At 44.8% G+C, this 12,838-nt stretch overlaps 1 protein-coding gene across 2 annotated transcripts in view; it reads right to left on the reverse strand.

The window, feature by feature from the left end:
* The window catches only part of LOC147229058 (protein kinase C beta type-like), a 36,831-nt gene extending 30,499 nt beyond the window's left edge, over nt 1-6,332 (reverse strand). Inside the window, exons 1-2 of one of the 2 annotated variants that reach the window (XM_086157543.1) lie at nt 5,751-6,332; nt 5,221-5,252 (exon numbers count right to left, since the gene is read on the reverse strand). In XM_086157543.1, the coding sequence (XP_086013669.1) occupies nt 5,221-5,252; nt 5,751-5,914 (196 nt within the window). In that variant the 5' untranslated portion in view covers nt 5,915-6,332. The remainder of the gene's footprint in view (nt 1-5,220; nt 5,253-5,750) is intronic. The other variant, XM_086157544.1, reaches the window with a different exon arrangement.
* Between the last annotated feature and the right edge of the window lie 6,506 nt (nt 6,333-12,838).

The raw sequence follows: 12,838 nt of genomic DNA on the forward strand, positions 1-12,838 counted from the left end.
AAACCCGGTGGGCAAAGCGATCTGCCACGGCTCCACCGCACCAGACGGAGACCGTTTCTTCCGCCATCCCCGTTTTCCTAAAGGCGCCTTTGCGCGTTCGCCGCGACCGCCCGGTTCGAATCGGGTCACGCGGCGATTAACGCCCAACGAGGCGCTCCGACTCCTGTCGTCAGACGGCGTGCGGCCTGGATTTAAAATTCACGTAAAAGGAAGGGGTTTGCTTCTTTTTCCCCCTTCAGAGGCGCAACCGCAGGGTTTGAAACGTCCCTCCAGATCGACGACGCGTCTGTCGTCAAATCGATGGCGAAAGGTACTATTTCAACGCCCCCCCCCCCCCCCCCCCCGATCGATCGGCGATCCGGATTAAGTCAACCATCGCCCGGGAGAAATCAATACGCCCGTCAGGCCGTGTGAGTAAGCACTGCGTTTCTAAGGTGAGGCGTCCAGGAGAAGGAGGAGGCAAATTAAATCGGGATGTCGCCGTTCCGTGAGTTGAAGCGCTCCGGCGGCTCCCCGGAACAGCCATTTGGAGAAACGTGCCGCGCTGACGCGCAGCTGTGGCCGGAAAAACGGCGGCGCCCCGCAGATCTAGATTTCCTTTAATGAAATTATTTTAGCGGTTACGCAACGGGCGGATGTACTCCTACTCCCGGAGAGCCCGGCGTTATCGCAACTACCGTCGCTTCTGCTCGGAGAGGACGTTCGGTCAGGGGGAAGCGAGAGGCCTCCTCCGCGAGCGTGAAGGGGTTTAAAAACAGCGAAAAAAGGGGGGGATCTGGCAGGGCTTTCCTGCAGAAGGGCGTTGCACGGGATGTGCAAACAACAAGCGTCGCTACCTGCAGAGCAGGTACTGGAACACACCCACCGCGCAAGGAGACACCTTTGCCCCACCGCGGATCTGAACAAGCCCTCGCCACATGTCTGGCATTCCTCCGCAAGAAAAACAGCAGCGCCGATCATTCGCTCCGCCCATCTGCCGCTTTTGTCTTTTGCCTGAAACGCACGCCGCGTTTTTTTTTTTTTTTTTTTTAAGGGGGCTTCTTACATTTCACTAAAAACCCGATTATTCGCCAGGGACGGGAAACATTGTTCGCTTCGCCGGACCTTCACGGAGCCACGTGACGCGAAACAATTACAAAAGAGAGCGACGAGGATAATCCGCGGGATTACAGACCCCGAAAAATCCAGCGATCTGCTGGACTTTCTAACTGCTCAGATAATGTTTCAAAGTAAAATAATAATATGCTTTCAGACAGCGTCCAGAAGGTGCTCCGGATGAGCGCAGAGGGGGATTTGTGGGTATTTGTACATTTATTACATTTTAATCTATTAAAGGAATCGCTTGAATAATGTAGAAATGACTGCTGTCAAAAACTATATTTAATAATAAGAATAATAAGCGAGGAAATGATATTTAATAATGATGATAATTAATAAATAAATCTTTTTTTTTTAAGAAAATAACAATTAATGAATAGTGAACACCAGTTTTTTTTTTAATTTTGTTTCATTCAAACTTCTCATTGTATTTATATTTTTCATTTCTTGATGTAACTGACTGCTATTAATTCACGTGTATAATTATACACATTTTTTTAAATAACTGGATGTAAGAAGGGCAGGCAAAAAAAAAAAAAAGCTGAAAGCTTCAGCCAACGCCATTTTGGGTTCAAGGTTTCGGATTTTTATACGAATTTTCTTATTGCAAGTGTTATTTGCAGTTCCTATGTCCTCTATTGTAAGTCGCTTTGGATAAAAGCATCTGCCAAATGTAATGTAATGTAATTTCTTCACATTTAAATCTGGCTTGTGTCTTCATTGGATTCAACAAGTTGAAAAATGTGAACTCAGCGTAGATGAACGTCTTGGGCGACGGCCTCCGAGAGTAATGCTAGGCGTCGACGCGACCCCGAAACCACCAGCGGAACGGAGGGGATCCATGCGTGACACGCCGAGAGCGAGAAGGCGTTTTCAGTTTCTGTCACCATGAAGCTCCAAGAACCCAGATCCAAATAGTTTGTGAAATCTTTGAGATTAATAGAAAAAAAAAAAAAAGAAGAACGTGTAAGAACGCGTGAACACATTGACCAAAAATGGGCCCGAACGACCCGGGTTTAAAGCGTCTTTCCGCCGGTTTGCACGGAAACAACGTGCCGTGAGGTTTTCCACGCGTCTAACATCTCCGCGGCGACCGAAGCGATAAAACGACGATAAAGGAAATCGATCCGCGGTGGAATTACATCAATGCCGCGAGACGTCCCTCTGACCCCCGGAGGCTGGACAACTATCAGATCGGACATGTTGGAGCAGAGTCGGTCTTAAACCCCCTCCTCCCTCCCAATACCAGGCAGTCAAACTGCCTGCAAGACAAGATTCGGGGGATAATGAATCCTTCCCGAGCAGCTTCTAACACAGAGTCCTGTTTATTCCCATTGGTTCACTAATTTTAGCCTTTCCTTTTTTTGCGTCAACGCCTTTACCTTTGCAGGGGAGAGTCGTGTCTGACGGCGCAGCGTTCCTCTGCTCGCTGCCCGTCCGTTCCGTCCGCTCTCCGACGAACGCCGCCGTTCAGAGAGCCACAAAACGACAGCGCTAACGTTAGCATCACCTCCTGAGGCCTTGAGGGGAAAAGTCTGGAAACCCACTCAGAACCCAAAGTAGGAGGAACCGTCTTAGCTCCTACTCTTTTGACGGTTCTGTAGGAACACGTGTGACAAAAATGACAGAAACGGTGAGGAATGAAGCCACAGAAGCTCCGAGCCCTTCTGGCCTGAACGTCAACATTTCCGCACCGGTCTGTAGTTAGCTCACGGCTAACGGGGGTTCTTCACATGGTGAAGCAAGGGGGGAGAAGATGGAATCACTTCTACCATCTGATCTCCATGGCTCTTCTCGCCCTGTAGAACATGAATCAATGCCATCCACGTCTTCTTCTTCTTCTTCTTCTTCTTCCACATCGCTGGTTTGTTGACGTCCTACGCCGGTCCCTCAATGCTTGCAAAACTCCCCCGGGGGGGGAAACGGCTCCCAGGTCGAAACTCGAGCTGGAGACATTCTTAGAACTGCGTTTCTAAAACATCTTCCTGCCCAAAAGCAGCTGCTGCTGCCCAACAACCTGGAGACGGACACGTTTTTAAGATAAAAATCAATTTGGCTTTCGGCTCTGTGGGATAAAGGGCATTTTTTCCCCAATAAAATCCGCAAGAACTCAATATCCGTGATAGTAAGATTGAACCTTTCTCTGTCCCGATCAATACGGTGTCCGTCCCTGAAATAAACGAGGGATCCAAATTTAAATCGCCAATCGGAACAACCTGCAGGTGAGAAACGCGGAAATCTCTTGACTGAAATATTGGAAAATAAGCAGAGAAATCCCAAATATTTGGCCGTGCAGGTACGACTTCAATGCGCTGCAGCTTTAAGCGTCCAAAAATAAAAGTTAGCGCCGTCACAAGATGCCGCGTCTTGTTTGCTTCACCAGATGACAGCAGAGGTCCTTCAAAGTTCACGCCGAAGTCCAAAGAGCGGCAGAAACCACGAGTTCTTTTTTTAATCGACTAATTCCGAGAGGCGAGCAGCAGACCGAAAGACGAGGAAAACTCCAGCAGATGGATGCTTCATTTGTAAGAAATGAGGAAGTGGACAGAAATAACCAGGTGGAAGGGCTACATTGACACAGCGCAGCTTTTAGCATTAAAAACAATGCTACGCTAACAGCTTGCGCACCAGAAACATCTTTGCTTTGTTTTTTTTAATGACTGAATTGACCCGGCTGCAAATTGCACCTCCACTCGGGGTACAAAAGCGGGACAGCGCGGCTTAGCGGTTAGCATTTTTAGCTTCTGCTCATTATTCCACGACAGGATGCGCGGGCGAGTTCGGCACCCGTCGAGAACTTCATTTATGGGTGTTTTAAAGACTAAGCTATGCTTAGAATGCAAAGGTACACTTATGTACCTTAAAGTTAGTGGAGGAGAGCGTGGGAGACGTACATCTCAGCTATGCTATTTTGCCTCGGACGCATAGCGACAAGGTTCGGTTGGCTTTCTGTGAGGAGTTTGCATGTTTACCCGTGTCTGCGTGGCTTCCTCTAGTTCCTGGAGGTCCAGCGGAGACCCTGCGTCGTCCCACGTGTGAACGGTTGACGCTGTCACGTATCTACACTGACGTTTAGCCTGAGGCGTTTCAACTTTTTCATGCTAATTACTATTTACGCTGGTAAAACCGGCCCCTAACTTTGTTCGGTGCTCGTCCGGGGCGAACCCCGTCTGGACTTTTTCCCCCGAATGTCATGAAGTTGCGTGTTCTCATAAAGTCCAGGAGTCACTCGGCGACGTCCTTGCCGATTCGCAGCCCCAGTTTTCCAACCTACTTGCAGGGAACACCTTCACGGGGATGAAAAAAAAACTTAAAAAAAAAAAAAACGTACGGAACATCGAAGCGTCCGGCCGGCCGAAGACAACAGATCGAACCTTTTCGTCACGGACTGTGTGTGTGTGTGTGTGTGTGTTCTTGGCTCGGTGTAAGTAAGCGAGTACACACTCTGTCAGTGCAGTCCGGCGGGCGACGCTCATGCAGGTTTTTAATTTCTCCACCCCCGAGTTCATTTCCGGTCTTCGCGGCCCGTCTTTGGCTTCGCAACCCTCCTGAAATTCGATTCCGCCTGGATTTGTTCAATCCCGTCGCAGATAAAATGAATCAGCAGAGCGGAATGACAAACAAAAACAACATCACATCGAACCGCCGTGCATAAAGCTTCCAGTCTGGCAGCGACGGGAGTATAAATAGCTGCAGCGCGGCCCGATTCTTCGACAAAATGACCGATTATTCGATGCTCCGGCGCGGCCGGCGACGCGCCCGCCTCACGCCGACAAGCGGCTTTTTGTCTCCGCCGCTTCGCGCGGATGTCCGTGCCCGGGCTCCCGCCCACGTGCGAACCCACCATTTTACACTTCCAGCCGGCGGCGGAGAGAAAACCGAAAAAAAAGGGGGCCGCTTCCTGGTCGCCTCTCCTCGGACAACCCCGAGACGTCTCGGCTTTCTCCGACCCTTCTTCTCTTACGCCCTCCGAGTCTTCTCACTTTCATCGGACGCCGCCGGGAAAACCCGTCACCGGAAAGGCCGACGGGTCGAGCCCGGAAGGCACGTGCGCACGCTCAGATAAACACATCCATCAGCACCGGAGAAGGAGGAGGTGGAGGGTTTGAATGAGGTTCTTACCTTGACACTGGAACCCTTGCTTCCCAAAACCCCTGCAGACAAAAAGCAGGGAAAAGCATGTGAGAATTTCAAATGATTATGTTTTTTTTTTTTTGGTTTGTTTTGGGGGAGGGGGGGTAGTGTGCAGATGAGATAACAGCGCGTGCACGTGAACACACACACACACACACACACACACACAGCTGCTGCATTCCTCCACCTGACCTGCAGCTTTGGGTGGAGGGGTGGGGGGGAGGGATGCGGTAAAAAAAAAAAAAAAAAAAAAAAGAAAAGGAAAATATAGAAAGCGAGAAATCCGCGGCGGCTCTGCAGCGGAAGTCGGCCGTCCACGAGTCCTCGGGCCCGCGCGGCCGCTGTCGCATTGTGGAAAAAACAGGAAGGGTGTGTGTGTGTGTTAAAAGGGTGGAGATGGTGTTGGGGAAGCGCAATGGCGTTTTATTAAACCGTGACAGTGAATGCAGCAGCAAGTGAATCACCTGTGCGTGTGTGTGATGGTGTGTGTGTGTGTGTGTGTGTGTGCACGTACTCACCAGATGAAGTCGGTGCAGTGGCTGCAGAAGGTGGGCTGCTTGAAGAAGCGAGCGATGAACTTGTGGTTCTTCACCTCATGCACGTTCTTCTGACGCAGGGCTCCCTGGCGGGCGAAACCGCGGGCGCTTTCCGGCGCCTCTCCGTCGCTACCGGGGTCAGCCATCTTAACGAGGAAGCGGCGGCGGCGGCGGCGGCCGCGGAAGGAGGGAAGGAGGGAAGGAGGGAAGGAGGGAGGGACCGAGGCGGCGGCGGGAGAGCGGGTCGCGGTGCAGGTGCAGGTGCTTGCAGCTCCTCCTCCTTCTTCTTCTTCTTCTTCTTCTTCTTCTTCTTCTTCTTCTCCTCCACCTCCTCCTCCTCCTCCTCCACCTCCCGCTCCTCGTCGGCGTGGTCGTCGCTCGCGCGCTGGCTGTTGTCGCTCCTTCCGGCGGAAGCCCGTGCCGCGAGCCCGCTTCCCCGGTTCGCGCCGCCGCCGCTGCTGCTGCTCGCTTTACCTCTACCTCTCTCTACCGCCCTCTCTCTCTCTCCCTCCCCTCTGTGTGTGTGTGTGTGTGTGTGTGTGTGTGTGTGTGTGTGTGTGTGTGCGCGTGTGTGTGCGCGCAGGGCAGGGGAGTTACACCTTGGAGGCGCGCGCCTCTGCATCACGACCACACACACACACACACACACAGATGTGATAATGGTGCAATTTATATCGTGTTTATATATGGAATTTATACATTTTTTTATATGCCCATATAGATCGATAGATATAGGCTGGTCTCTTCAGGGAGAAGGATAAATGTGTAAAAATAAACATACAGTGCGTAGATATTTTGGTCTATGTGTGTGTGTGTGTGTGTGTGTTCTGTGGAATGCATACATACATACATAGACTGTGCATAAATAAGCAATGGTACATGTGGAGGGATAATATATAATACACACATGCATAAGTTGTGTGTGTATGTGTATGCATATATATATTTATAAAAGTTGTATATATATATATATACATATATATATACTTTACAGCTGTGTGTGTGTGTATAATGTATTTATACATAAATTCTATAATACACACACTGTACATACATATACATTGGTACAATTTGTATCTTATGTTTATGCACCAATAGATAGATAGATAGATAGTCTTCTCTACTCAGGGAGTGATATGTATATCTATATGTATTGTGTAAAGGTATATATGGTAATATGTATGCATGGTTGTGTATTCTATGGAATACATATATATATATATGGTTAGACACTGTACATATATAAACAATGGTACAGTTTATCTATCTATAAATCTATCTGTTGGGAGATTGAGGGAGAGGGATATAAATACATCTATACTGTGTATAGATATAAAGGTCTAAAGGTTTGTGTATGTAAAGATCTAATACGTATTTATAGATAGATAGGTTGCTGCCTCCAGGGGTCACCGCAGCCAATCAGCTCTCTCCTCTCACACCAATCAACCCGGTTTCCGTGGAAAAGAAAACACTGGGAGCCCCAAATCATTTTTGACGTCTAAAATAAAGGTACCACTGTATATATTGCTTTTTGTTACCTTTGCACTTTGTATAAACAAGTGTTTTGTGTTGCTTATGAAATCCACAAAGTGCGACAGAGAAAGCTAAATTTTATTTATGGAATGAACACATTTTGAGCTTTGGGCTTTCAGAGCGTGCAGTGTAGGATTGATCTGAATTTTAAAGATAGATTGGGAAGAAAATCACTGTGTCAGTAAACAATGAAAAATAAATATTTGGAAAATATCGTCATAAATATTTATTTTACCTGGCTAATGGGACTTCTGCACCTGAACTTCTGCACACGGCATCTGCAAATCGGGACTTTACCGGCAGGCGGGTACACCGGCTTCTGCAAGTGTGACGTTTATTTTGAGCGGCGAAAAATAGTAAATTCAATATTATTTTAATATTTCAAGATCACATTAATCATCAAAAAAAGGAACTAACACAAATAAAATACACTTCAATTAAATATTTGTAATTTATTTTCCCAAGCAACTCAGAGCCGCAGTGTAAGGATGAAAGAGACTCGAGTTGCCGACCTCTGACCTAGAGGAAGACCAAAGAGAAGATTGATGGACATCATGAGAGACAAAATGAAGTTAGTTGGTGTGAGCAAGGAGGATCCAGAGAATAGGGTTAGATGGAGAAGGCGGATTCACGACCCCTGGCGACCCCTGAAGGGAAAAGGTCAAATGAAAAGGAGAATTTGTCACAGGGGCGCAGGACATGTATGACCGAGATAAAGTGACGACTGACATGGTTTGGACATGAACGCTCCATGGTGAAGATCCGGGTAGAGGGTTGTTGAAAGTGGATCTGCCAGGCAGGGGGTCTGGAGGAAGACCAAAGAGAAGATTGATGAGCGTAGTCAAAGAGGATATGAAGTTAGCTGATGTGAGAGAGGAGGATCCAGAGAATAGGGTTAGATGGAAAAGGTGGATTCGCTTTGGCGACACCTGAAGGGAACAGCCCAAAAGGAGAGGAAGAAGAAGAAGAAGACGACACATGTTAGATGTTTTGGAGAGAAGGTCAGAGAAGCCAGACTGAGGTGGTTGGGTCATGGACAGAGGAAGGAGAGTGACTACAGTGGTTGACAGATGCTGGAATCAAAGCTCTAGAAGATGTATGGTCAAGATGTATGGTCATCATCAGAAAAGATATGGAGTTAGTCGGTGTGAGAGAGGAGGACCTAGAGAATAGGGTTAGATGGAGAAGGTGGGTTGCCAGTGGAGACCAATGAAGGGAAAAGACGGAAGGAAAAGAAGAATTTGTCCCAGGGGTGCAGGACATGTATGACTTAGACAAAGTGATGACTGAGATGGTTTGGACATGAACACTCCTCTGTTCATGTCTAAACCATGGTGAAGATCTGGGTAGAAGGTTGCTGAAGGTGGAGCTGCCAGACAGGAGGCCTAGAGGAAGACCAAAGAGAAGATGGATGGACATCGTGAGAGAGGATATGAAGTTAGCTGGTGTGAGAGAGGAGCCTATAGAAAATAGTGTTAGATGGAGAAGGTGGAGACCCCTAAAGGGAAAAGCCCAAAGGACAAGAAGAAGAAGTAGAGGAGGTCTCTCCCTGTTGGAAGGTTGGTGGTTCCATCCCCTGCCTCCTCTTGTCCGCATGCTGTGCAAGTGTCCTTGGCCAAGAAACTGAAACCCCAGATAGCATGGCTAGCGCCTTGCGTGCTTGCTCTGCGCCCATTGATGTGTGTGTGTGTGTGTGTGTGTGTGTGTGTGAATACAATCCATTGTCAGATACTATCGAAGTGGAAACCATTTAGCATGCTAAATTCTTAAGCAACTTATCACAGATTGTTGGGATGCCATTTGTCCCACAGTTAGAATCGGAAAGTAAAAATAAAAACCTTCTCAAATGCTGGCAGGTTTTCTTGTGAGAAGGGAGCGAGCTGCGCATCGGGGCTTGGTGTTTGCAGGGAATCTGTGAAAGCAACTACAAAAAAAATATCATAAAATCTCTCAACATATCTCGAATTGTACAAAATTGTACAAACACTTTTCACTCGTACGTCACCATTGCTGTTTATAGTGACATGACGAGGTCGGGTTTTGGCTAGGTCCTGTTCATTTTACGCTGCGATGCAAAAAAATCTGTGCAACCCTTCCTGTTTGGACCCCAGAGACGAGAACAAGGAGGAGAACGCTGAAGACAGGGGTCGGAATTAGCTTCAAAATGAAGACAAACAAAGACGCAGAGAGGCTGCTACTTCTGCAGTTGCGGGTTGACGTTGTCCTTTCAGGAGAGCATCCAGCATCTCCTGCCTGCTGCGTTTCTTCCAGCAGGCTTCACTCGTTTTCCAAGGACCTTCTGTCTGCATGTGAGAGAAAACTGTAGGCACGACGTTTTGCTTCAGCATCTGTTTAAAACTAGCAGCACTCTACTGCTAGCGCTTAGCTCGGCTAAGTGCGTCCCGCAAGAACACGGCCGCGGATCCACAAGCAGTTTCACACTCCTTTCCTCTCTTGTTGTCTCTTGCAAAGCAGCGTAGCTTAGCATCAGTCCCTTTGCTTCCCTCGGACTTGAAACTGCACCCTGCAGCACAATGTTGCTTTATTAGCGTATAAACCGTACCGTAGCGAGCCAAAGCTAACACTAGCAGAAAGCCAAAGTTAGCAAGAGCAACCCCCACATATCATCAACCTAGCATGCATTGCGCTAGTAAAACAGTGGCGACACCCCTGGGTTTAAATATTTGTTATGGATTGTGATTTTTGAAGAAATAATTCTTTTCGAGCTGTTTTAACAAAACATTCTTGTCCAAGACAAACATCAAATCGCGTTTGTGCCTATTCGTCCTCCCAGACGGGGTTCCCTTTAAAAAATGAGTCACCGGTGACGTTTTTGAAACCGTGGGTTGATTTATGAGGAAGTAAGTGTGACATTTCCGACTAATTCGCCACTTTTTTCTGCTGAAAAAATTTATTTCAGTCCCTTGTTTGACTCTTGGCGGGAACACGGGATGCCGAGCACCCGCGTGCTGTCTTTACCCGGGTGTTCCAGTGCAAAGTCCCAATTCAATTTGCAAATAATCAAATTGCAACTCAATGATCCGTGGGATCTGCCGGACACAAAGGTCCACGGGTTGATGAAGAAAGCCTGGCCAAATATTTCCTAAGTCAATATTATTTTATGACAACTTACACAAGCCGGCTGTTTGACCGATAAATCAATATTTGAATTAAGAAGGGAGGAAGCGGCAGTGTCTCCCGCTACAGTTAGTCACCGCAAATTAGTCACATGATGACAGTGTTTAAACAATAACATGTTACAAAGAGGACGATTAGGTCGGGGTCCAAGGGCCAGCCGGCGTTGGGTTACTCTGTGTGGTTTTTTTTGTTGTTTTTTTTGCCTGGACTATTAGTTAACTTCACGTTGTATCAACCCAGTAACCGTTCCTAATGATGCTTGAGTCAACATTTGAAATTTGCCCTCTGCACTGCATGTATCCGATCTGTACACATCGGGTTTTTGAGGTAAAGAAAACTGACACTGGAGCTGTTGATGGCTCAAAAACCCACTAATCAAAAATGTTATATTTGTTTTAACCGCTTTGGCCACAGTAGGTTTCGTCAGGTGAAAAACAGTTTCTGACCCGTGTCACCTTCTTTTTCGCTGCTTTTATTTGTCAGAATTGAAACAAATTACCTTTGCTCACACAACATAATTTTCGTTTTAACCAAATAATGTATATAAGGTCATGTGACAGTCAATTTTATTGCATTTCATGCATTACATATATCATCGTTAGCATCGTTGTATGCTGCTAGTTGTCACTCCTGCACATTTAAACAGTTAATATTCTTTTTTTTTTATTTCTTGTCTATTTTTTCTGATATTTATATATCTTACTGGTTACTGCACTATTCAAATTTTTCTAAGCTGCTGTGAATTGAAATTTCCCAAAATGGGGCAATTAAAGGAATCTTCTTTTCCATTCCAGTCATTTTTATTTCTCAGGCAAATTAATTAATTGTTTAAATCACGAAATTTGGTAGATTTTGATCAAAAATATGGATATGCAACTTTCTGCATCATGATGATTGATGACTACCTGAGAGTGAGACCTCCTACTTGTCTACCGATGTTCACTAAAGACTGAACAATTCAGAGAATTGTTGTGTGTGTGTGTGTGTGTGTGTGTGTGTGTGTGTGTGCGTGTGAGTGTGAATGAGTAAAAATCACTGAAATGTTTCTCCTCCGCCCTGACAGTTCAATTGGTGTTTGTTTTCGTTAAAGAAATGATTTTTTAGCCTTGTGCCCGGATGTATTAAATTGAAACTCATATATTGAAATTTATAATTGATTTTTTTTTTGGGGGGGGGGGGTTGTTTGTTCAGAATGACTAATAAAGGCTTTAGTTTCAGTTAAAAAAAATTGGAATTTTATGTGGAATTATTTCATGCTTTGGACTTTACAGGGTATTTTGTACTTTACATTTAACGTTCACAGACACTTTCATTTGCTGCAGTGCAATAATTTTTATTTTATTCATCACAACTTATTTTTATTTTTTGTGTACATGTCATTGCCAATATGAAAAGAACTGCTATCAAGCAAAATTTTGCTGCACTGGGACACGTGATGACAATAAGGATAAGGATCTTATCTCACCTGTCGCAGTCACACGGACGATAAGAGGTGTCAAAGTTTCTTTTTTTATCATCCCAGACACATTGCACTACACTGCAACAGATACTTTCTGTTTTCAGAAACCCAGTCACTGGATATTATTCATCAACTTATATAAAAACAATGACAACAACTCAACAACAACAATAAGAATAAGCTGCATTCAGAATAATGATAATAATAATAATAATAATAATTATTATTATCATTATTATAATGACTGGTTGGTTCTCATACAGCTTTTATGTTATCATTATTATTGTTGTTATATACAACATGCACTCACTCAATAATTATGATATAATATTAATGATGATAATTATCATTATTTAAAACATTATTTGAAACACCTTATAGCCTTGACTTTGACACTTTATAGTTTTATTTGTATTTCTTATTCTCCCCCCCTTTTTTTTACTGTTTATTCAATTTCCACTATTATTTATTATTGTTAAGATAAGATAAGATAAGATAAGATAAGAACAATTTTATTAATCCCGAAGGAAATTGTTGTGCCAGAGTTACAGAAAATATAACAGTGATAAATAACAAAAAGAAAAGGCAGAATTAGAAATAAAATAAACTAAACTATAAAGTATTGTTGTGCTTACTTGAAACTCTGGCACAACAATTTTTTTCGGGATAAACAAAGTTGTTCTTATTCTTATTCTTATTCTTATTCTTATTCTTATTCTTATTCTTATTCTTATTCTTATTCTTATTCTTATTCTTATTCTTATTCTTATTAGTATCATCGTATCTTACTCTAAAATAACATATTTTAAATATTATGATAATAACGATAATCATTCAATATTATGATAATTACTATGATAATATGGTGATAATAATAATAATTATTATTAATATTACCAGTATTATGCTATTTTCGTCATTGAAACAGCCCATATTCCAT

Source organism: Fistularia commersonii, chromosome 12, assembly GCF_037954325.1.
Source record: "Fistularia commersonii isolate RoL2024-O1a breed Wild chromosome 12, RoL_Fcom_v1.0, whole genome shotgun sequence".
Taxonomy (NCBI): Eukaryota; Metazoa; Chordata; class Actinopteri; order Syngnathiformes; family Fistulariidae; genus Fistularia; species Fistularia commersonii.